The sequence below is a fragment of the Protopterus annectens genome, chromosome 2.part1 (assembly GCF_019279795.1).
Source record: "Protopterus annectens isolate FY-2018-M chromosome 2.part1, PAN1.0, whole genome shotgun sequence".
NCBI lineage: Eukaryota > Metazoa > Chordata > Ceratodontiformes > Protopteridae > Protopterus > Protopterus annectens.
Window position 1 is genome coordinate 1511149684 of NC_056729.1, and position 26966 is coordinate 1511176649.

Consider the following 26966-nt stretch of genomic DNA (forward strand, 5'->3'; position numbering starts at 1 on the left):
TAGATTAGTCTGGTGGATGACTTCTGAGATGCAATAAGAATATTGTGCACAGGGGACAATAGGTTTTCATGCCTGGCAATCATAGGAAGTGGAGAAACCAAGCTGTCAGTTTCAGGGTTGTTAGATTGGGGTAAATCAGACCCTGTGGATAGGAGATCAATGTTGGGGATGGACTGAGGATCCACGCTTGATCTAGCAAATGAGGCCAGAGGAAGAGAAACCAGACTTGTCAAGGCCAATATGGAGGAATAAGGATCACTTTGCTCTTCAACTGTCGTGCTTTCTTTTGAAATTGGGAAATGAGGGAGAGAGGAAGATAGGCATAAAGAAGACCCAAGGGCCAAGCGTGGACTACAGCATCCCTTGGTGGCTGTCCGCGAGGGGGGATCAGGGCAAAGTAGTTGTCCTCCCTCCATTACTCTGCTTTTTACCATTCTTTATCACCTCAACTTCTGCCACCCCCCATACTCAACTAATATTACACTCCTGGTAGCTTTACATCTTCCTCATGTAACACTCTCTTTAACAAAGTTGTGTGACCAGCAGTCAAATGTGTAATCATGGATACTATACCACAGCCTCCTTGTGAGCTATCCTGCACACTGTGGTACCTACTCACCAGCAGTCAACTGCTTAATCACTAATACTACACCACTGCTTTCTTGTGACCAGTCCTTCGCACTGTGGTAGCTGCTCACTAGCAATCAAGTGGTTAGCCATTGATACTATATCACTGCCTTCTTGTGAGCTGTCCTGCACACCAAGGTAGCTGCTCAGACATGCATCATACAATTTGACGAATATGAAAAACAAAGCAACTTATTAGCAACTACAGCAAGATGTATTCACAGGTATTGACTAAACAGTCCATTTCTGGCCTAATCCTGAGAAGAAGAAACAAAGGACCACTGATTGATCAGAAATATTGAAAACATATCACAAGAATTACATATCTGTTTACAAATGACTGTAGATCAAAACATATTCAGATATATGAAATATATTCTATAAACAAGGTAAAACGCACTTTTAGCCATAAAAATCTATTACTTACAATAGCCTTTGAAGGGTCCTCTGCTGGTAGACTTCATTGGAACAATATACAACATAAGCTTGGAACTGGTGTGTAGCATGCATCTCCACTATCTCACTGATGCTCTCGATCACAACATTCTTCTTGTGTTCCTTTTCCAGCTCTTCAAAAAATCTAACACAGATGCTCAACGTCAGTTCTAGTCAGTGAATCACTGAACTACTTCTGCATATGACTAGTAAAAGTACCACTTCACAACTACAAGTTCTAGCAATCCATGGCAAAACTATAGCCAACATGCATTATCGAAAAAATGTGACAAAGGGTATGTCATGATTATTTTTATTTAATTTATTTTAGCTGTTTACTGGGATAATACATTGCTCATTCCAGACCATTTACAAGCACAACCCGAGTGAATAGATTCACAAAAAAAATGAACAGAACAAATTCATGAACAAAACGATAGATAATCCCACAAACAACTGATGCAATATGTAAATAATATTAGCAGAGAAGAATCTGGGATCCTATACATATTTATTCATATATAACTGTTTAATTTACACTGCCACTTCTACACTAGATATCAACACATTGTTTGGCACAACCTTGTCTAGATTACCTGATTTCTTAAATCTAACATCACAGTATAATGTACATGGAACTACACTACAAAAATGTATTTTTTTCCCATCATCTCCACGTCTAATATGCTGCTTCTTTTAGTCCACATTAACATTAATTAATTAATTCAATCATTTACCCATTAATGTATGCATACTAACACAAATTCTGGCCAGGAAAGAAAACCCCCAACAACTGAAATAAAGCTGAGAACTGGACTAATGTTCTAAGCACGTATTTCATGAGAATATAACACAGTTGAGAAAATGTATTTGTTCATTTGTATTTGTTAAGCTGCTGGGAGGACTGGTCATTTATCCTTTTTCAGTCACAACCCAGATTCATACTGAACACAGAAATACATTTCAATAACAGATATACTACTGAATGGTAAAACAGTGGCCCTGTGGCAGGGAGGGACAGAGAGCTTACTATACTCCAGGAAACCGGTGTTAAATCAATGGCACTGGCATTACAGGGGCCCAAGGGGGAGGATATGAGTGAGCAACTGATGTTAGCTCACAAATCCTGGGAAGAGGAAGGCTGCTTAGGCTTGCTGCAATAAGCAGTTTATAATTCTGGCAAACTATGCACTGCATAAACAATACGCTGTTTAGTCGGGAGGTTGCACATGCCAGGAAGTTCACCTGCACCTCCTGAGAGCAGCAGGTGAGGAGCTTGCAAGGCTGCTGTGGGGACAGGAGTTAGGGTACAGCTGCCTGGCAGTTGTATGATGTTGCACCAGTGCTCTTGATGTCCTCACTGATCTCGGTTGTGGGTCATGTTGACCCTGAGTAAGACTAAGGCGGGTCCAGCAGACTCAGTGAATGAGAAAAGGAACTGGTGTCAGCTGCAGGGAGAAAAAAAAAAAACATGGAACAATAAACAAAAGTGCAAGTAAAACAAGCAAGTTATACTGAGAAAATATATTATGTAACATTTTACATTTCATGGTATATATTATAATAAGAACATAAGATTTACAAAGCAGGGTTATTTACCATTATACTGAGATGCTCTAACTACAGTATGTGAGAGAATGCACTGAACATCTTGTTGCTTTATAACCAATGACAGATGTCATTAGAGCACAGGTTAAACACTACATATAACAGCAAGCTGCATGAATATAAACAGTATTAAAGCAACAATTAAAAATATAGCTGACAAAAACTTTATATGGAAGGGTGCTGCAATTTACACATGGTAGCCTAACAAACAAGACTTTGGGATTACAGTTTGTAAAAAAAAAAAAAAATCACAGGATCAAAAAGCAAAATTTAAAGTTATGCTGTTCTTGTAGTTTATGAAAGCAAAATATTTACACTTGTAGTAGATAAAATAAATACAAAACAGAGAAGATATTAATTGAATTACTTATCAGATAATGATGCTTAACAAAACAAACAGAAACAATGTAGTGCATGCAGTGCTGTGACTGTGCTTCAAAAACAGTTAAATAACTTCCTTGTTCAGCGCTGCTTTAATGTGATACCTGACCTTAATAAAACTTAGAAAGGTGCTTAACAATTAACACCGAATCTGGAACTAAAACCTTGACAGTTTCATCCAGTAACGACATCAGCGTGAGGAGGACATGAAATGGCTTTCATCTCCCACTTCTACCAACTGTCTGCTACATTACAGCCATTCGTTTGAATCTAACCACTTCCCTTAGACAGGGAATATATAATGGAATTAATTAAAAAGAAGAAAGGTATTTAAGCTGCAATATCTCTCTCTCTTAAGTTGTCTGGTACAGAAAACAGGATTAAGAAACTAGTCTAAGTTCTGCAGAAAGAGCTGATCAGAACAAAAGATATAAATATGGATTCAGTACAGTTAAGAAGGATGAGAAGTGATGTGGCAAGTACAACACTACTCAACGGGATGGAAGACAGCACTAGAAACAGAAAAAAGGCACTTCTAGCTGGGTGGAAGGGACCCAATCAAATTTTAAAACAATGTGCAACAGACTGGCTCCTGCTAAATGCGATGTTCATGATGTGGCCGCAGTGGTGCAGCAGTCAGTGTTGTCACCTCACAGCAAGAGGATGTCCGGTTCGATTCTTGGCTGGGGTGGCTTCTGTGTGGAGTCTGCATGTCATTCCTGCGATCACGTAAATCTTCTCCGGGTGCTCTGGTTTCCTCCCACATTCCAAAGGCATGTGGTAGGTGGATTGGACACTCTAAATTGGCCATAGGTGGAGAGAGTGTATGTGCTAGTGTGGCACGAATGAACTACCATGGCAGGTGGTGTAAACCTTGGCTTGAGATGACTGTCTCTGCTGAAGCGACACCCCGACCCTATATGCAAAATGGGAAAAGTGGTTGAGGATGGATGGATGAAATGCTGGGCAGAAGTGGGAAATTTCAGTGATTGCACTCTGAAAGATGATTATTAACGTGCATCATATTTCACATGTACAAAAAAGATTGAGATACTGTTCTTCAGGGAACTCCTCGTACATCAAGATCCACTAATCCTGGAGTTAAATCTATACTAGAGAGGTGCAACTAAGCATTTGATGATTTTTGTCATTCAGCTTAATTTCCAAATAAAGAAATCATAATTAATTTAGCAGCTAGAGTTGGGAAATGCTTCCCAGAATATAAACTACTGACACATTTAACTATTTTTTTTTCACTAGATCAGCAGAGTGAGTTTAAATCTGAGTACATTATTCTCACTGCACGAATCTCTCTCATAACCCCAGTCTGTAAACACATGAATAGCACAAATATTTCCCATATCTATATTTGTAAACATTATAAAAGCTGCTGACTCTCTTCCACAAAGCTGCTAAAATTAGTACTTGGCAGAACATTTATCAATTTTATCATTTCTTTAGTAGGTAAGCTACAAACTAGGCATTAAAAGCAAGGCAACTTATAATCAATCAGCATGTTTTTGTGAGGTGGGAAAAAACAGTATCTAAAAAAAAAAGCCATGCAGATAAGGGGAGAACAACTTCAATACCATTGTTAGAGGGCATGACTACCCCTGACCCTGAAGCTGTGAGGTTGCTATGTAAAATATGGCATACTCCAAGTGGGATTAAATGGTTTAGCAGGTAACAGAACATTGTAATTTTTGGTTAAATCTACCTTCCTCAATGAAAGGCAACATACTAGAAAAAAAATCAGAAATATTTTACAAGACAGATCATCATAGTCAAACAACTGGAGTAAAAAGCAAGATTAACAGAGTTGTCTGTTCTGTATTACACTCTAATAAGGAGTGATTTTATTTATTTATTTATTTATTTATTTATTTTACATTTGTTGAGATATATGTCCATTTTCAGTAGAGGCCTAAAATTTTAATGATACTAAGTAAAAACTATTAAGAACTACATGAAATATAATAACATAATAATAGGCTTTTTGAAAAAATAAATAAATAAACAAGAAGTATTGTAGAACATGACAACAAGAAGTATACAATAAACATGTACAGAGAGGGATAAAGGAAAATGGTGAAAAGAAAGTGAACTTAGTCAGTTTCTTTTAAAGAGAGACTTTGAGGGAATAGATGAGAGTTCAGGGGAAGCAGGTTCAATATTTTCCAACAGTGTTTGAGAAGAGAGAGTCTGTTTGACCTGACAGTGTTTATAAGAAGTTTGTGTGCAGATCTCAGACTTTTAGGTTGTGGTATTGTCAGGTTGATAAAGTATTTGATGGTGATATTCCAGCCAGCCTAGTTGTTTTAAATTAGTACAGTGGTGGGTTCTAAATCTGGCTATGTTGTGGTAGGAGTTTTCTAGTTTTGACAGATTTTTTTGATAATTTGGTAAAAATGGGGTGGCATAGAAGGGGTGAGATAAGGTGGGAGGCTATAGTTGTGCTAGATTCTGGAGTGAGAAAAGGTTTGATGGTGAAAAGAGAGCCTATTTTTTGTTAATGCTTTTAGTGTGGTTGTTGTCAATGGTAATGCCTAGTAGTTTGGTAGTAGACTCTTGATATATAGGTGCCACCATTTTGTTGATAGTATAAATAAAATCAATGAGGAGCTCAAAGGTGTAAAGAGGAGCAGTTTAGTTTTTTTAGGGTTGAATGCCTAAGAAATGTTTCCCTGGTAGCTACATTAATTTATTACTATTTATTTGACATGTGTTAACCAGGATAGTCCATTTGGGTCAATAGTACCCTTTTCAAGTGGAGGCCCGGGGAGAAAAGCTCAGCAATTAAACAATGAGGAACACATTTACACATTTAGTTCTACAAAAGAGATGGATTAGATATTTACAACACAGTATTTTGTTAAGACATTACATAGCCTTTTTACAACACAGTGTTTGTTAAGACATTACATAATACTTTACAAATGGAATACAGAAAGTTAAGATATCTAATTGCTTAGAGATTTGATTAAGACATAACCAAGTTAAACAACATTATTGTGTCCTAACAAGTCAATTTCTGGTGAAATTTCACAAGCATTACAATGTCTTAGCAACAGATTACAGGAGGCAATACTGACTAGTAACTTGTTCTTTAATAAGTATGAAAACAGGCTCTTAATGATTACGATTGGATCAAACCTTGCTGGAACAAGGTTTACACCAATTACCCAATCTTTAGAAGTGTTCTGGGGATTAGCTCTCACTCCTTCCATGGCACAACAGGTTCTCTACATTATGGCCTAGTATTACAAATAGCAGCCAAAAGTTTGGAAACATTTACAAGAACATTAGATAATTAGTTTGGAAGTAAGATTTTTGCACATCCTCTAACAGCAGGCAAACTCTAATAAAGTCTCTAGCAAGACTTTTTGAGTTTGGATCACTGGACAAAAAATATATAAACAAATGTCTCAAGTCACACCCTGAAGGCACTACTACTGTATATCTTCATTAACATCCCTAACTCAAGAAGACCCTCAATGTCAGACTGTGTTACATTTGGCCTTAGTGACACTACCAAAGTCCTTAGCCTTTGTGTCAATGTACTCACAGCAGCATGGTTGATAATTGCATCATAACACAGGTAACCTACACTAGCATTAATAACAGCTGCTTTTACTAACATAATCTGACTGCATTATACTGGGTATTAGACTTATCTGTTTAAATAGCACTGAGTCCCATAGGAAGTAAAGGTATTCCATGCAGTACCATAACCAAATGAGAATTTATGGAATTAAACTGGGCCAAAAATGCTCTGAGTACTGGAGGCCCGGCTCTATATTGTTCAGTTTAAGGTGTACTGTCACACTTGATGACTTACCCTGCTACCACCACATGTGCAATTAGCACTTCAGTTTGATCGGTGAACATTTTCTGTATCCTCTGCATTTGAAAGTAACCCTCTTAAAATGCAAATTTCCCTGAACTAATGCCATTGAAAATTAGGTAATCTTTAAACTGAATAACAACTCAGCAAAAACATGAAATACAGAGAAATGTGTCCATTAAAGTCTATGGAATATTCCTGGGTGATGATTCCAAGGGAAACATTCAATAAAATGTCTATAAAGATATTTATTTAAAAATGGCCAAAAAATACAAGAACAGACAAGGGCAAAATGCACTGCAGTACTTAACTCATTGGATGCTGCAATGGACTATTAAAGTGTGACAAAACACTTCACTAAGTTGCTGTCATAATAAGCAAATAAACTGATATGGCTCCTTTTAAGTCATAATATAGATCACAAAACATGAGTACATATAATGCGCACAGACAATTTGCATCACCACTCACTCAACATTGTTTTTTGAATTTGGATAAAGTAACCAGAAAAAATCTACAGAGACAGAGGGAGAACATGAAACTCAGCACAGACCATAGCTGGAGATATGAACTGAACCCCAGTTGTTGGGGGTGGGAGCAGATGCCCTAAGTAAAGAGCCACGGTACCGCCCACTGCACGTGATTTCCTGTTAGGATGCTGCAAATGATGTTTTATGAGGTTATCAGTTAAGGCATTATAAAGTTAGTGTAATATACTACTAAAAAATAAAACTGTAAAAATACAGTAGCAGAACACCTCATAAAGGTACATTTAGGAGGTTCAGAGAGGTAGGAAATATGCAGTTTCAGGGAGATGCAAATAATATAAAATGACATTAATGTGCAAGTTGTATATTCTTAGTATGGTTGTAGTCCCTTTTGTTTATACTGCCACTCAAGCAAATTACTTCATTGACAAGAGACTCTCAGGAGCTGACTCAGTATTCAGCATTCTGGAAACAGACAGTAATCTGGTCTTTGACCAACATGTGGCCGAGGTAACAAGAAAATCATTCTGTGTCGCTAAACATTTAAGCACAGGTATGGCATCCATGTCCAATGAAGTCATAGTACCACTTTATTCATCCGTTATTAGATCCATCATTGAGTATAATGCCCCCTTTGGAATGTATCTGACCAGACACATGCAACAGTTGGAACACCCACAAAGGTTCCTTACCAGGAGAATCCAGGGTATAAACACACTGTCCTATATGGATGGTCTTCAATCCCCATCTGTACACTCTGTCGCCTACAAGTTACTGAGAAGCAATCTATGCCTAGCATATGAGGCATCCTCAGCTCCAGCTCTGCTGGACATTTTGCACATCTGCAAAATGAACAGCATCAGAACTACTATATCTAAGGATTTAAATTTTGCTTGTGACATAAATAAGACATATTGGTGAGACAGATATGTCTCAAGAGTATCCCTGTGCTCTGGAAAAAGCTCACCATCCATTTGAAGCAGATTCCATCCCTAACCTTATTTAAGCATAAATTTGACCAATGGATGGGAAATCAGAAATTCATCATGGGTCTGAGTGCCCATGTCTCTGACAGAGAGAGGCAAACAGCAATGCCCAAACTAACATACCTCCGCATATAACCACTACAAACTTCCTAACTAATATACCCCCTCCAATTAAATGCCCATGATACAGAGGGACAATTGGATCAGACTGCATGGTTAAGCATATAAAGGTACTGGTGGTCATTAGCCTAGTATATATCTATGAACCTTTGAACTTAGTATATGCTGCTGTAAACATGCATCACTGCAGTATTAGTATTATTACTACTACCATTAATACTAATACTGCATCACTGCAGTATTAGTATCATTACTACTACCACTAATACTAATACTGCATCACTGCAGTATTAGTATCATTACTACAACCACTACACAACTGGGTAAATGTTACGGTCTTTCATTTACTATTTTCAGCCATAAAGCTCCTCTCCCCCTAAACCATACACAGAATAGCGAGTAAAATAGTACCTAATGGGTTTTCACAGATATGGCATCCTGTAAGCTTTCTATAACTATGATGCTGCTGTCAGACAGAACACATCCTGTCCCCGAAAAACCAAAATGGTGATGGGAAGTGGGCAATACATCTTGGTAACTTAGTTCAGTCTGCTGAAGGAGGCAGAAAAAGCAGACATTTTTAAGCTCCTGTAATGAAAACTATGCAGTATAAACCAATGCAGAAATTCAAACCAGCACCTTATACAGTTTTTAAGCACTTAAATTTAATAAACAATATTAAAAATTTCTGCTCTTCATAAAGCACATATGTGCTACTTCTGTTTTCTTTGACCCATTTTCCTAATATGATTTGTGAGGAAATGCCCGGCAGCCCTCAAGTGACCAGTGCACACTCTGAACAGAAATCTTAAAAGAGCAAAATAAATCACAAAACGTTGTGAGTGTATAAGAATATGGAGGCAGGACTAGCTTAAACAACAGATGTGAAGTGGATAATTCAAACCTCTGCTAACAGTTACATTACTACAGGATTTTGCTTGTAAGTGGTGCAGAGGATTAAGGCTGTGAGCTGTAGTTCTAGTGGTACAGAATTTTATTCCCATCAAAACTCTTGGGGGTTGAATGTTAGCATAATGGTTAAACTGTTTACCTCACAATTACAAAGCACAGGATTTGATTTTCACTTTTGATAAATGTCTGGTTATTAACTAGACATTTAATAGTCTGCAAACTGATTGCCTAATCTCTACCCATAAACTTATCAACCAAAAATTACATGAGGGCGTGCAAGTTTTTTTTTTTATTTTTTTCTTTCCTACAATGGAAGTCAGTGGGAACGACTACAACTTAGTGTGTGCCAAAAGAACAAAACACAAGTTACGTTCATAAATGATAAATATCAGTCTCAGAAGCAGAATCAAGAGGAGTGTGAATGGAGGTGAGGTTAATCTTCCAAAATTATTTCTGGTACTTAACATAACCTGTCACATCAGTAAGAATTTGTGCAACTTTACAAGCACTGCAAAGGACACAATGCTAATGCATATCTCACTGGTATCTGACCTGTAGCTCTAAAGTTGGACAGCGACTCCTAAAAATGTGTCATGTGCCATACATGTGACAATCCTTGCATGTTTCACTGCAGCTAAGAATACATGCTTTAGTCCGCTTCTTTCTGAAAAATGCAAAGTGATGGGTTTTAAAAACTTAAGAGAACAAGAGGCTTACACAACAAGAAAGGAATGCAAAACATGACAGCACCTCAAGATAAAATGAAAGAAAAACACAACTTGCAGTGAGTATTACAAATATCAAAGGGACATGCACTGCCCTTACAAAACAGAAAAGACAGCAGTGGGGTGAAAAAAAACCTGTGGGATTTTTGCAACACTCAGTTCAGAATGATCAAAGCCCTCTTAGAGGGGGAAAGTGTTGTCAGTCTCAAAATGGCGATTCTAATACTACCAAGAACATTTAAGATATGTGTTCTGAGATGTCCCAGCAATTAAAACCAATGCTGCCACCTCCAAGCAAACATTTTCAGTTTTCACTGCACCACAAAATCCCTGACAAACAATACAAGCCAAAACCTTTTGCAACACAATAGACTCATTTTACCAGATTACTTAAAGCTATACCTACAAACAAGACATCAGGTTATTTGTTTCTGTTCCAGGATGAGCAAAAGAAAGTGAAATCGATTCTGTATGGTTACAGTTCTACCATCCTCTCCATCAGGTATTGGAGTTCAACTCTAAATTGCCCAGTGCTTTCAAATACCATAAATCTTCAGGACTATATGTAGTTATTTACAAAGCAGAGTCATTTTCATAGGTTCACAGGTGTTTACTAGGCTAATGACCACATGGTGCCTTTTTAAGCATGCGGTGGTGGTGTTGCGGTAGCGCTGTCGCCTCACAGTAAGATATTGTCCCATTCGATTCTCAGCTAAAGCGTCTTCTGTCTGACACATGCATGAATGGGCGTACCTTCGTTGAAGGTTGTGCGTCAGGGCTGGCAGCTCGGCATGTAAAAATCTACTGCCAATCATTAGCGGACCGGAGTTCCGCTGTGGTGACCCCTAACTGGGAAAAGCCGAAAAACACAACAACATGCATCCCAAATCTCTGAAAAGTGCCGGTACCCTTGATAAGTATAAGAAGGGGCTTGGGAGGTGAAACATTTACAAGCAAGGTCCTGGGAAATGAATCACTTACAGACTGCCTGTGTCGATTAGAGATATACGTACCAAACACTGGAGATCCCAAAAATAGAGGTGGTGATTCTACTGTCTCCATAACACAAAGCCTTTCCATGTTTAATGTCTTGGTTTTCCCATAACTGAATTAGTTAGTTCTATCACATTACTGGCACTGACATAGGATAATAAGTTCAACAGTCACGTACTGCACAAACACAGACAAATTAGAAACTCAATTGTCTTTACATGGCTTAGGCCTTTTTTACCTATCCATTGCTCAACTATTTACTGAAACACTGAATCCCCTTCTCTACCCTTTGCATATATTCACTAACCTACAACTCCCCATCTTCAAAAACTAGAAAAGGGTCATATCAAGTGCAGCTTGATTTGCTGCAGTTCATTATGCTACTACTCACCACTGTGACTTACATCAGAAGTTACAACAGCTTGAATGCAATCATTAATCAGCCTTAATTGTACTAGAATTCAGTTTTAGCCTTCCATGGATGTCTCTCCACCTGCTCATATATGGTACAAATCAGGCCAAGACCTCAGGTCAGCTCTTAGGCTTTTCTTAACATCCAATCCAAAAAAGAATGCTCCTCTGCATGTCTGTCCATGACAGCAAGCAACAGAACAGACATGCATCTCTACTGCAACATATTTTTCCAGATATGCATTCACAACCTCCCTGAAAGACTACCTCAACACTAAATGGATAGGTCTCTGAGGAGTTGTATGAAAAGTACAAGCCTAAAGATGCATACACTAAAAAAAAATACTTTTAATTCAGTTCTAACGCACACCCCCTGCTTTCTGTGTAACAGCACTACTTCTCAATGTTACCTCAGCTAGTGTTGTGGTGTGCAAACAGACTGAGCACATGGGATTTGCATTTTATCTAAAGGGACTGTTCAGGCATAGGCACAGAAAGTACAAATCAGAAGTTTGGTTGTACTTGCAGCTCAGGAGCTGGGCAGCACATGACGGACATCAATTTTACTGTTTTTAACAAGCCTGAATCCTTCATATCCTAACAGCAGATACAGCTGCAATACAAGCCTCAGTACACTCTCTGAGATGTTAAGCCAGCTCAGCAGTGCACATGCTCATCGCACACCAAAGTTTTTGTGGCCCAATTCACTTTCTACCCACCCCCACAACACTAAATTTTCAGTAAGCTAGTCACTCCCACACATCACTTCCCCCAAATAGTACTCCACATCATTCTCATGTGTACTCAGCTCCTTCCACAACAGCAGTAACAAGAGTCAAATTCAGGGTTGCCAGGTCTGCAGTTTTTCCGCCCAGTTGGGCTGGTTTGGGCAGAAGGTTGCAGGAAATTTGGAGCAGTTGTGAATTTTTGGGCTGGTAACTGTTGCATTTCTTTGGGCTGCATTCGCTGGAACTTCCTGAAGGTGGAGCTGGGTGGAACAGCAACAGTCAGGTGGTGCAGTGGTGGCTTTCCATTTGGCTGAATTAGTTTGTGACATGAACGTGCACACTCACAGCAGCAGTGCAGCACAGCGGCTCCAGAGCAACAGCAGAAGAAGAAGAGAGAAGAGCAGCAAAAGAGGAAGAAAGCTTAACTTCTCCTCCTGCCTAACCTCCCATAAAGTTGTTGAACTCTCTGATTCTGAACAAGAAAATGTCTGACTGCCTGACATGGTGGTAGTGAGTGACTCTGGTCTGGTGATGGGGAGATAAGATTTTTCTTCGAACTTAAGGTGTGTACCATAGTCTAACTAAGTTACAGAAGTATTGAACTCTGAAGAAATGATGACTCATTGATGACTGCCTTTCATGGTGGTGGTAACTCTGGTGATAAGATTATTGAGATAGGTTAACATTTGCATTTGAACTTGAACAATTAGAAAGTAAAGTAGTAAACGTTCATGTTTCACTTTAAAGTACTTGCTGAACAGGTACAGGGTGTCGTTGGCAGTTGTTGTCTTTATCTGCAGACCAGGCCCAGTGCAGGCCCGGGCTTGAAAAACTGCATGCCCTCAGCTGCCTTAGGTTAAGTCTGCATGATAGGGCCGTAGCCATTAGAACTGCCTGTTAAAGACTGTAGAATGTAACATTTGACTGAGGTTGACTGTTTTTGCTGCATTTAGCTGCGGTGGTGGTGCTGCGGTAGTGTTGTCGCCTCACAGTAAGACGTTGTCCTGTTCGATTCTCAGCTAAAGCATCTTCTGTGTGGAGACATGCGTGAATGGGTGTACCTTCATTGAAGATTGTGCGTCAGGCCTGGCAAGTCGGTACGTAAAAATCTACTGCCAATCATTAGCGGACTGGAGTTCCGCTGTGGCGACCCCTAACCGGGAAAAGCCAAAAGATGCAACATTTTAGCAATTAGTCATTAGCCAGTATATACATAGTTTTCTTTAAAGATCCGTCATGCTGTTATCACAAAAGCGCGGGTATTATGGGTAAATATTTGCTGCATTATTTTAGTTGGGTTAGGGAAAAAGTGTTACACTATGGTGGTTTACCTCTCAATTGTACAGATTTTGGCAGAATGTCCAGATTTTTGCCTTATATTTTTCGTCTGTTTCTCATAAAACTGTGGTTTTCTGGAAAATCATTGAGGTTTGAAGTCAGAAAATAATGGCAGACATTTGAGTTTCCGTCTTCATATCCTCCAGAAAATTCATTCTAAAGCAAAACCTGTTATTCTGTCATCTTTCTAAGTTTGTACGAGCAATATTTAGAAATTGTCCTTATTTCTGGGCCTTTGGTCCCCAATTATTTGAGGTTTTGTCCAGATTTCTTGCTCTAAGAGGTTGAGCAGCATCAGAAGCACTTTTAACTATCCGACATTTGGCACAGACGTTTGCTGTGTGCCTCCCACATCTGGCCTGAAATGTCTCACACTTATGCTTCCCTTGTGCAACATAACTCCATAGATGAAGTGGTGGTTGAAATGGTACACACACTTACTCCTTTCAGTAATGCATTCGCTGGAAGGTTGCCTTTCATATTGTGGAACAACTGCAAGCAGGTTGCTAATAATTTCAACAAAGAAGTTCACAGGATGACTTAAAAAGCGTTCTTTTCATGAATTAAATCTTTTTCAGTATTATTTACTATTGACATATATTAAAAAAAATCTTAACTGTGCAACAGACCCTTTCAATGTGGATCCCCTAAGAAACCTATACAGTCAGTGATCTTACTTTTGACCAACATGTGTATATTGTAAGAACATCTAGACTGTACAGCTTATAAACAAAGGGATTGTGTCTACATGTAAGGATGTCATTGCCCCCGCCACCTTTACACCACTCTCATAAGGCCAATCACTGAATATAATGCCCCCTTTGGCATGCATCTGTCCAGATACATGGAACAGCTGGAATAGGAGCGATACCATACTGAAAGGATAAAAGGTCTAAACATGTCCTATATCGACCATCTCAATGCCCGGTTACTATACTAGGTATCTTACAGACTGCTAAGAGCCAGTTCTATAAGAAACTTGACAGAAACTTTGTGCCACTTTTACAGTCAGTAATTTATTTATGGCTCAGGGCAATCTGTAATGTGTGGAACACAGTATTTCTTCTTATCCCCAAGAGCAAATGAGAACAAAATACCACAAATCAACTACAATTAAAATAATAATAAACCACATGCGATTAAAAAAGTAATTTCATGGTTGTTTTTTTGTGATTAGGCTGTAAAGTTTGATTTAAGCCCAAGTGCAAACCATTCTGAATCAAACATCAAAAAGCTACACCTTCACGTTTTGATAACTTCCACAGTGTTTTGTTAGGAAAAACTAACTGCCGTCCGTATGTTTAAAACTACTGGAAACCAAAGGAGAGCAGTGGGACTGCCTTTTCAAGAGCAAAGTGTGTCAGTTTCATTAAATGGTCACAGTATGAGAAGCAATACAGCAAAATCTGGGAAAAACATGCTACATTAAAGAACTGGATTTACAGTGTGTCTGGTAATGATACTATTGCTTTCTGTCCGTATTGCAGATGTCACACTTGTGCCCATCATGCCGGTTTAGTGAATCTTTCTGGAACAATTAAACGAACAAAATGCCGCACCATCTTCAAATGCATGGACTTTACATGGTGTTGGCAGTCATGTGAAAACTGTAGACAACTCTGTCAAGGTAGCCGAGCTGAAGTTGGTGGAACATGTTCCAGTATTGCAACACTAGATCACACAGGAGAGATTGTTGAAGACATTTCTGATAAAGACAAGGTCTTCCACTGAACAAAATGTTCTGCACTCATCAAGAATGTTCTCCGCTCAGCAATGCATGAAGAATTAATCTCCGTTGAAGTCCAGCTAGACAGTAAGGAGATGGCCTACTCCTTAACAATTGATGAAAGCAATGACATTGGCCTACAAAAATAGCTCTGTGTGATGGTATGACACTACAGTCCTTTACAGGGCTCTATTGTCACAACATTTCTTGGAATAATATTGGTTGAACTGGGAACAGCAGAAGGAATATTCAGTGCAGTTACCAAGTTTCTTGAATTAACAAATGCTTCGACTTAGCAACTAATGCTGTGATACTATATGTGGAAGAAATAATTCAGTCATAACACGGTTTTGCAAAGTTTGCCCAGATATTGTGCACATAAAGTATACATGTCATTCAATTCAACTAAGTTCATCTCATGCACTGAAGGTGATACAAAGAAACGTTGAATGTATGATATCAGAGATCTATAATTGGTTTGCCCACAGTACCATTTGCCAGCTGATATATAAGCAATTATTCAAATGCATTAATGTTGGCGAAGAACCGCTTGAGATTTTGAGGTTGTCAGACACTTGCTGTCTGTCTATCGCCTCCTGCATTCAGCAGGTCCTTGATCAATATGACGAACTGAAGCTTCATTTTCAGATAGCCAAAGACGAGCTGTGCGACTACACAGCTGAGCTACTCTATCAGATGTTCAGTTCACCAGAGAATAAGCTTTACTTGCTGTTTTTGCAGCCCACATTACAGGAACTGAACAGAGTGAACAAATGTATTTTATTCATTTGACCTTTGTTAACCAGATTAGTCTGACTAGGCTGCAGAGAGCCCTTTTTCAGTGTACAGCCAAGGAGAAAAATTCCACAGATAAACAAATACCAAAATAAAACATCACACAATATTAACATACATATTATACATGAACATGTCAGAACACAAGAGTAATATTGAAGATTTAAACAGCCATGGTACATATTAAGTATACAAAATATAATATAAAAAGTTAGAGTCTAACAATTAGCATCAGAGGGAAATTCAAGGTTGGTACAATCCCCTTAAATAAGTAGCTGTGGTAAAGTGTGAGAGCTGAGAGGGGAAGAGGAAGAGAAGGGGGACTAGTTTAAGTGGGACAAGGACAGGGCCAGGATTTAGTAAATAGGTGGACAGGGCCAGGATTTTGTAAATAGATCCTTTAGAAGTTTTTTGAAGTTAAGGAAGTTGCTGTTTGTTCTTAGAGAAAGGGGAAGTTTGCTTCAGGCAGTGGGTAATGGAGTGGCTGTATAAAAGTTTGCCAATATTTTTATTAGGTTTGTAGATGACTAAGAGGTGAAGGTCTGTGCTGTAAAGGTTATGCTTAGGAAAGTAGAGAGAGATGATGTCCTTGAGGCAGGACACCAAGAGGATTGATTTAAGATAGTGTGTTTGAGGTGGAGTTGGGGAAAGAGTTGGTTATGGAGTTCAGGCCACTGAAGATTTTTTAAAGCTATGCAGTGGAGAGAGTGAAAAGGGAGGTTGGCAGCGAATCTGGCTATTTTGCTGTATGTAGTTTCACGTTCAGCTAGGTATTTTTTATGTCTGTGTAAGAGACCAAGTCTTTGGTGGGTCTTTTTGATGGCTTGCTGAATATGTATGTCAAACTTTAGCTGGTCATCTATGATTACATTCAGAAGTTTAGTATGAGGTTCAGCAGAGAATAGTGCATTATTAGGAGAAAATACTGTCACGGTATTTTTGTGTTGCTGTAGTGATCTGGGGAGAAGTTTTTTTTTTTTTTTAGGATTGAGTAGTAACTGATTACTGGTCAGCCAGTTTTCGACCAAAAGGAGGGAATCATGAGTTAGAGCAAGAAGGTGGAGAAGGTTATCAGAGCATAAGATAATAGTGGAGTCGTCTGTGTATTGTATTAGTGAGGAGTTTGGACAGGAAGTGTGTAGGGTATCTGTAAAGATATTAAAAAGGAGAGGCCCAAGGATGGACCCTTGGGGACACCTGCTTAGATTGGGAGGAAGGGGGAGAAGACAGAAAGCCATTTGATGCATTGGAATCTTTTGGAGAGGAAAATAGTATAGTAGAAGATGAGAGGTTAAGGGAAGACAGTTTTGAAAGAAGTTGGGTATGGGAAATGGTGTCGAAGGCTTTAGATAGGTCAAGGAAGAGGCATGAGACTAGTTTGTTATTGTCCTGTGCTTTGGCGATAGTCTGTGTAAATGAAATTAATCCAGTAGAGGTGCTGTGGTGAGGACAGAAACCGTGTTGGGTGGGAGCTAACAGGTTGTTTTGTATAATGTGTTTGAGAAGTTGGTTATGGATACATTTTTCTGGAATTTTGGGAAAGGGGGATATAGTATGCAGAAAAGTCTGTAGTTGGTGGGTTCAGCTGAATTGCCACCTTTAACTACAGCACGCCAAGAAGCAATGAACGAAGTCACAGCACAATTCCACTGAAAATATGTTTATTCACCACAAACAATACATTAAGCACTTTCGTTCAAGAGTATACTGAACTTCAGTAGTTTTACCTTGTTCATCAAACTTCATCTAAATCATAAAACTTAAAAATCATGTCCCTGATTAATACTAATATGCCTGTACAATGCATTGGTAAGTTTCTTTATTCTTTATATCTGAAAAATGTTTGTACAATCGATCTCTTGGTCTCCTTGAAGTCTTCCCTATGTAAAAACTTGAACGTGTCACATAAGGCTGCATATACTACTTCGAAAGAATTGCAATTAAAATATTGGTTGCATCCATATTTTCTGTTGGCTATGACCACATGCTCCTTGGCAAGTGTGTGTTTTCAGTGGCTACAACTCTCACACTTATATGTGGCAGTTTTCTTGTGTGGGTTTGTCAAACTATGGGTGTTAGCCTTTTCTAATAATTGCTTAAAAGATGTGTCCTTTCTAAACACTATCCTAGGCTTTGTTCCAAGTTTTTATATTATGTCAATGTCATTAGAAAAAAATCCACCAATTATTGTGCATAATGTTCACTATTTCTTGTGAATCAATTCCATTTTATCCGGTTGACTTGCACTGTCAACTGGAGATAGCACACTTGGACTGCTATTCAAAATGGGAAAGTGAGTGCCCTTTTCTCTCTTGTGCACTACCTCAGGTTTAATGCTGCTAACTAAGTCACAAGGGTAACCTCTTGCAGTAAAAAATTCTGTTAGTTTCCCACATTCAGTCACAAAATCAGTGTGTTCTGAAACCATACGGGCTACTCACACAAACTGGCATTTAACTATGGCCTTTTCTGGTGTTTTGGGTGTCCACTTGAAAAGTGAAGGTACAAATACGAAAATGTAGGGTTTCAATATACATTGGAGACATATTTACTGTTCACCCTATCCTTAGATACTCATACATCTAAGTAAGCAATGGATTCCCTATCCCATGTAGAAGAAAATTTAAAGAACTCAACTGTATTATTTATGTATTCTAAAAATTCATTTACTATATTAGAAGGCCCTTTCTACAACATAAAAATGTCATCCAAAAATCTCTTATAGGACACCCAGTTTCCCACATAGGGTCCATTAAATATATAGTGTTCTTCCCAGAATGACATAATATAGGTGGCAAAGGTGGGGGCACATGCTGCCCCCATAGCAACTCCAGTCACCTGTCTAAAAAATTGTCCTTCAAAATACAAATAGTTGTGTTTTAATACTAATTCCATAAGGGTACACCAAGTATAAGCTTCATTTGCCTTATACCATGCATGTTTTTGCATTGCTCTTCTAACCAATTTAACCCAAAGTCATGAGGTATTACTGAAAAAAGATTGTGTACATCAATAGTCACAAATAAAGCATCACAAGAGAATTCTGTTTCATTTAATACTTTCAAAAATTGCCAGGAGTCTTTACAAACTTGTTGAATATTAACTACGCCAGATTTAAATTTCTCATCCAAGAATTTTTCAATATAATACGTTTTTGACTATTTGGCATCCACAATAGGATGAAATGGGGGTTACTAATGTCCTTATGAATCTTTGGGATGCCAAACATGCTTGCCATCACTGGTTTATCATTGAACATAAAGCCGTAATCTTGCTTTGAAGTACTTCCTAAGTCATTTAAAGTTACAATCAAAAAAGCAAACAAGAAACTGGATCTCCAAGGTGAAAAAAACAAAACTGCTCACAGGAATGGTATCTGAAATCTTTTACTGGTGCTTCCTGGTACCTCGGCTCAAAAGCCTTCAAGGGAATGATTTTTACACCAAATAAAACAGCTTTATATACAAACTGAGAGGCTAATTATAACCTCATTATTCAATTGCAAATGACATTATACAATTTACTAGGTACTGCACATTAACCCTTTACAGACAAATCTTTGTATAACACCCAATGCACAAAAATAACATTTTCATACAGCAGATTTTCAAACTTGAAGGAATTATTAAATATGAAGAAGGGTAATGGAAATTGTGTACAAATAGGTTGTTATTCCTGTGGACGTTGCAACGTATGGAGTAGAGCTCGAAATTTAGATAGAGTCAATATTAATGGTCAAAAGTTTAGGGCCATGGACTTGTTTAATTGCCGGTCCTGTGGGGTAGTTTACATCATATGTTGTGGGTGTAAACCCACAAAGTGGTACATAGGAAAAACTAAGAGAATGGCAAAAAAAAAAATCGCATAATGGAACATCTGGGTGATATTAGACATGGCAGGGTTGAAAATCATGTGGCACATCATTTTCAGGTAGCTCATGCTGGGTCAGATGCTTAGGTTCATAGGTTGGTATTAGGCTATAAGCCCTAGGGCCTATACAAGCCTAGCCATAACAATTCCCTGGCTATTTCTTCCCACACTATTTACTTCCCTGGACCCCTGTCTGGCAGGGTGACTGATGTGATCCCCGGGATGAATTTCCTTTCTCCCATCCAATCATCAAGGTTCCTTTTGAAGAGGGCCAAAGAGGTGCTCTGCTTGACATGTATGGGCAGTCTATTCCAGAGTCTGGGGAGTCTCTGGGTCAGGAACCTATCCCTCCAGCAGGTTTTGTTTATTTTGATGACAAGATTTAGATCCTTGGAGCGTGTGGCTCTAAGGGATTGGGATTTCTTTAAGTGTAGCATGTCCAACAGCTCTGGGTTTGACATGGCCTTGTATGTTAAGCAGAGATCGCCTCGGAGTAGAAGATATGCGACAGAGTATAGCTGGAGTTTTTTAAGGCGGTCAGCATAGGGCATCTGCTTTAAGCCTGTGATTCTTTTAGTGAGGTATTTCTTCGGCCTTTCCAGTTGTTGCAGATGTCTTGAGAGGTACATACCAAATGCGGTGTTGTATTCTATAATGGGTCTACTGAGGGATGAGTACAGTGGGACAATGGCCTCCTTTTTCCCTGGATGAAAAGCCCTTAGTGATGAGGTGTGCCACATAGAAGGATTTCCTGACTGTAGTGGTGATGTGGTTATTGAAAGTGAGACCACTGTCCACCTGTGTCCCTAAGTCTCTTATCACACTTTCAGTGTTTAGTGTACTGCCACCTATGTGATAATTCACGGGTACATGTTTTTTCCCAAACGGGATAACTATACATTTCTTGGCATTGAGCTTGAGCCCATGGCTCAGGCACCAAGCATCTGTTTCTGTAAGGCCCTTTTGTAGAGTATCCACATCATTTGGGGATTCAACAATGTCTCCCAGTTTGTAGTCATCTGCAAACTTTGTTAACCAGAGTCCCTTAGTGTTGGCCTGTACTTCAGAGAAGTAGATGCCAAACAAGAGAGGTCCCAGCACTGAACCCTGAGGTACTCCACTTGTCACATGTCTGGAGCTGGATTTGGAGTCAGTTACTTTTACAGTGTGGGTTCTGTCAGTAAGTCAGTTGGCAACTCATCGAGTGACGTAGGGATTAATGCCCACCTTAGTAAGTTTATCTGTGATTCCAGAGTGGGGGATGGTGTCAAAGGCCTTGGCGAGGTCCAAATAGGCTGTGTGGACTGCCGTACCCTCATCCACGGCTCTGGAGACTGATTCAATTAAGTCAATAAGGTTCAGGAGACAAGATGAAGATCGGCCCTTCACAAACCCAAACTGGGTGGGGTCCAGTGTTTTAAGGTTGCCAATGTCTTCGTTTATAAGTTCCATGATAATACGTTCCATGGCCTTGCAGATCAGGCTCGTCAGACTGATGGGGCGGTAGTTCCTGGGATCCAAGGTGGATCCCCCCTTGTGGATTGGGATAACTGTAGTTGTGCTTCACTCAGTGGGCACGAAGCCTGAGGTGAGGGTATGATTAAACATGACACTTAGGTGAGGTGCCAGTTCATTTTGTAGCTCATGTAGTACACAGCCCAGGATGCCATCTGGTCCCATGGATGCTGTATTCTTAGCTTTGGAGAGTGCGTTTTTTACCTGTGTGGCCATTATTACCAGAATTTGGCAATCTTCCAGTATTGAGATGGGCCATTTAGGGGGTGAGAGGGGGTGAAGTTGGCACTGAATCGATCTGCCAGGATATTGGCAATATCCTTGGGATCAGTATATTTAATGCCATTCTGTTGTAGCTCAGAGCAGATCTGAGCATTGCCATTTAGATTTTTGACATAGTTATAGAATGCCTTGTGGTTGTCTTTGGAATCTTTGGCAATTTTATTTTCGTAACTAGCTTTGGAGGATTTTATGAGGGATATCAGCTTCTTACTGAGGCTGGTAAGGGAGTTTTTTGCATCCCGGGATTTTCCTCTTTTCTGCAACAGTTTTTTCCTTTTGTTGTAAATTTTGTTTAAGGCAGAGGACCACCAGATTGGCTTCCTTTTTTGGAAGACAGCATCTTGGTTCTATTTGGGATGGCATGATTCATGCATGAGTGGATGTGCTCATACAGTGCCTTGGTGTAGGACTCAGCAGTCGAACTTTCAGTTCCCGTCTGCATGGGTGTTGTGAAGTTTGTAACTTCTGACTTGAGTAGCATGAAGTTGGCCTTGGAGAAGTTTTTTTATGGAGGTTTCCTTACTGGGGGGTGGGGGTGGGATGTGGATGTTAAGGGTGATTAGCTTATGGTCTGACCTAACCAATGAGGGGGTGACCATAGGTGTGGAGCATCGATTTCCCATGTTGGTGATGACCAGGTCTAGGATATTGCAGCCCCTGATGGGACTATGGATTAGTTGATCCAGGGCATTGGAATTTATGAATTCCAAGAACTGTTGGGCAAAGGTGTTGGTGGATGAGTAGTTTTCCCAGTTAATGGCATGGTAGTTGAAATCACCCAGTATTAGGGTGTTTGGTTGTATATTAATATCTTCCAGTATGTTTAGAAAGGTGTAGTGAGAATCTTGGGGCATGGTGGGGGATCTGCAGCAAGCTACAATTTGGACTGCAGTCTTACCTAGTGTTAGTTGCACCTGGAGAATTTCAGACGCATTGTGTTGGGCAGCTAACCTGGTGGTGTGAATATCCTTGGTGAATATGGACACTCCTCCACCTTTAGTGTTTCGATCCTGGTTTGGTAGCCGAAAAGTGTGGTAAGAGTTGTAGCCTGGTATTGCAGGGGTGCTCTCTGGAGCCTTGATTCAGGTCTCAGTTACTGCACAGATATTGATGTTCTCCATTTTTAGGAGTGCCTAGAGAGAGTGCATTTTGAGGTTTAGACTTCTAGCATTGAGTAGCATTACTTTCAGATTTTGCATGCTTGTACCTGTTATGGTGGTAGTTTTGTCCACTGAACTTTGCCTAAAAAAGACACTATGGGGTGGCAAGAGCCTTAGCCAGTAACCTGAATCCCAGGGGCGACAGGTGCAGACCATCTCTGGCAAAGCATCATGGTCTGTTGATCATGTCGTCCCAGGCAGACAGATACTGGATCCCCTTTGAATGACACCAGAAGCTTAGCCAATTGTTGAAGTCAATCATTTTTGTCCTTATATTGTGGTATCATTCTGGGTGAAGGCAGGATGCTACTCAGGGCTAGGGTCATACCTGCCTGGGACACATGATCCGAGAGCTCTTCCATGTCTCTTTTCATGTAGTCCAGGGAGGTATGTCTCAAGTCATTCACTCCAACATGGGCAATGAGAGAGTCATACTTGTACTTGTTGTGGAGTGACTTGAGTGCATGAGTTATGTGGCGGATCCTGGCACCCGACAGGCAGCTCACTGTAATTTTCTCCTTTTTCAGCCTGGTGAGTGGGACATCAGTGTGCCTGACTATAGAGTCACCTATGACTAAAGTGTTAGGTAAGTTGTCTTGCCTTAGGGGATGTTGCTGGGTGGCACACTGGTGTTGTGAGCTATGTGACACTTTGGTTGTGATTGGTGTTTGTTTGCATTTCAGCTTCGGAGGTCCTTATTGCTTGGGCAGGTTACAGTTAAGGGCCTCTGCATATGTGGATTTAGTGTTGCTATGTGTGGGTGTTGGTGGTGTGAGTTTGGTTGTGATTGGTGATTGGTGTTTGTTTGCATTTCAGCTTCGGAGGTCCTTATTGCTTGGTCAGGTTACAGTTAAGGGCCTCTGCATATGTGGATTTAGTGTTGCTATGTGTGGGTGATGGTGGTGTGAGTTTAGAAGGGCTATGTGTTGCTTGAGGTGTAGTGCGGGTGTTAACCTTCTCCTCTTGACTGTCTAGCACAATCTTGGGTGGAGAGAGCATTGCTTCCAGTTTGGCTATGTAAGTGCATCTCTCACAGGTTGTAGTGTTGGGTGGTAGGAGGAGAGGGTTGTCTGTGTACATGAGGCAATTGCTACATTGCCCCAGTATGCCCAGATTCACCAGGTGGACAGGTGAAATCAACGGAAGCTGACCCTTGGACATGCCTGGTTTGGTGCTTTTTTTTCTTTTTTTTTTTTTAAGTAAGGAAGCTGTTTTCCCTTACCTTAGCAAGATACTTTGCAATTATAGGCTGTTTAGTGCCTATGATTAATTTCTCCTCATTAATAAGGAGAGTTGAGTGCTTGTATCAGTTTAAGGCTTCCTAGTGCTTTCCAGCAGGTATTAGAGCAAGTGCTAGCCACAGGGATGCTTAAAGGTAAGATGAAAAAAAATGGTGTATCCTAAACACTGCAGTGTGCACTACATAAGTTAGATGTGAAAGTAGGTAACTTAAGTTTTACCTGTCTAAAAAGTTAAGATTTAGTGGAGAGTCACAATTTTTAAAACAGCAAGATAGATTGAAAGGGGGTGATCACTTTTGTATTCCGGTACTATGGAATACAGTAGAATGGCCAATAAATTTAAATAGATGAAGGGGAGTGATTTCACAAAATCGTAATTTTGTGCTTACTCACACAACCCAGTGAAAGCAACAGTGACAGGGTTGGGAGGTGGGGGAAAAAATTCTGCCCGACTCATAAGAAACAGAGCTGTGGTGTCTTTTGAAGTTTTAATATGCAGTTAAAAGCAGAAAAAAAGCAAAACACAAGGTAAAGAAAACAAATCACAGCACTCAAAATATAAAAAGGCAATAAACCAGTACAAAATACAACAAATAAAAAGCAAACCAACCTTTCCCTCACAGCAAAGTGTAGCAAGGTCTGGGTGAGCCTTTCCAATAAAGCACTGAAATGTTTTATTTTACCCCTTAAATAGAAGGTTTAGTTCCTAGCTCCACCCCCTCAGTTCACAAAAGATTAACCTTAAGTGACCTCTTCTATCTTATGTACGAGTCCTTAATTGATCAGTTCTAATTTCTGCTTGACTCACAAAGTTAGTTTATTTTTTAGTATTTTGACCAAACCTCTCAATAAACAGGGGGAGGATGTTTTAACTGTGTTATTAAAATTAGAGACAAAGCTGACTATTAATTTGGTACATTATTTCCCAAGGGTTTAAATTAGGAGTTGAATATCAATTTTTATTAATAAGTGCAATTTATATACAATACATTTCAGGTGGCATAATATTAAGTTATGACTATATATTTCAGGGTGATGTAGATGTTAGTTAGAAATGAATTGTGTATTTTTGATATTTCAGTCTTTTGGGGCATGTATTAAGAGCATTCATTAGTTTTGCTAATATATAAATGTTGGTTATATTATATTAAAACATTTCCTATATATTAATAATGAGGTCACAAAGTTCACTGATGAGATATGAATTGGTTGGAAAGTTCATTAATTTATGTATGTTTTCACAAATGTTATATATTTTTGGGTGGCAAACTCATCAATTGCATTTTTTGTGCATTGGGTGTTGTACAAAGATGTGTCTGTAAAGGGTTAATGTGCAGTATCTAGTAGATTGTATAATGTCATTTCCAATTGAATAATGAGGTGATAATTAGCCTCTCAATTTATATATAAAGCTGTTTTATTTGCTATAAAAATCATTCCCTTGAAGGGTTTTGAGCCGAGGTACCAGGAAGCACAAGTAAAAGATTTTAGATACCATTCCTGTGAGCAGTTTCGTTTTTTTCATCCTGGAGATCCAGTTTCTTGTGTGTTTCATTTGATTGGTTTGGTGTTTTGACAGTTTTTTGTTTTGTCTGGGCTTGAGTTGCATTAGCTGGCTCGTTATGGCTGGAACCCAGGCTGAGTCTACCTCCATCTCGGTTCCACTTCGTTGGCATAAATTTGGAAGGAAAGGGATGCCACAGTAGCTTTGAATGATCTCTGGTCCCTGGGGGTGCCAGATTCATATGAGGGAGATTTTATGCATTTGGAGCGGCTTTTCAATAAGGAAGTAACCTTATTTTATGATACTGGTTTGCTGGAGAAGTACTTAAGCTTGGACTTGACCCCTAGGGGTCTTAGAATAGCTCGGTTACCCTCTTCTGATTTCTCAGATGATGAAGTTGACCTATTTGAGGAATGGAAGTGCATTTCTCTACCATGTACTTTGGGTTGGCTGAAGATTTTGATCAAAAGGAAAGTGAAGCAATGTGCTAAGGTGCAGGAAGAGATTTTGCAACTACAGGAACAGTTATGCAAATCCGTTCCTGCTGCATGTTTCAATAACAAAGTCAAGGAAATCCAGAACCGTGTCAGCAAGGTGGAGAGGCTGTCATAATTCGGAAGAAAGACAAATTAGAGCTCGACATCAGGGATTACAAAAATAACACCATTTTTTCTTGGAAACATAAAACAAAAAGAGGCAGGTCCAAGAGTGTTCGAAATGGAAGCAAATCCCACATATCACGAGACTCTTCAGCTTCCTCAGCGGAGATGGTGTCTAGTGGTAAAAAGAATGTTTCTTTTGATGAAGCAATTTCAACTGAGGGCGTCATACAAGAACAATATTCTACGGCACAACAAATGAAAACTCATGTTCGGAAATGGCAGGGAACTAACTCTTACGGTGGTGGCGGCAACAACAGAAGAAGGAACTAATACTGTTTCCAATAATTCAGCTTATGACTTTTTGTTTAATGTTAATGTGGAGCTGTTTGTATCATCCAAGTATATGGTGGATGAGCATATTCAGGGCAGCCGAACTAATTTAAAAATCCTTAACCTTTCTGATTTAATTATAACCAATGATGTTGAAGCATTGTTATTGAAGAGAACAAAATTTGTTCCAGCGTTTTTTCCTAGTTTAGCAGACATTCTCATTGAAGCAAGTCTTTTCTGTAGAAAATTGCATTTAAAGGTATTTTTCCAAAATTGTGTACTGGGAGTCAATGATAATGCTTAGGGTTAATGATGTGAATGATGTTAACAATTCAAGTGTCTGAT

General features: G+C 39.4%; 1 protein-coding gene across 2 annotated transcripts in view; it reads right to left on the reverse strand.

Annotated features, from left to right (window-relative positions):
* The window catches only part of ARHGEF16 (Rho guanine nucleotide exchange factor 16), a 1345157-nt gene that overhangs the window by 678248 nt on the left and 639943 nt on the right, over window positions 1–26966 (reverse strand). For both annotated transcript variants that reach the window (XM_044062969.1, XM_044062968.1), the window contains exon 7: window positions 1055–1207. In XM_044062969.1, coding sequence (XP_043918904.1) covers window positions 1055–1207 — 153 coding nt within the window. The remainder of the gene's footprint in view (window positions 1–1054; window positions 1208–26966) is intronic.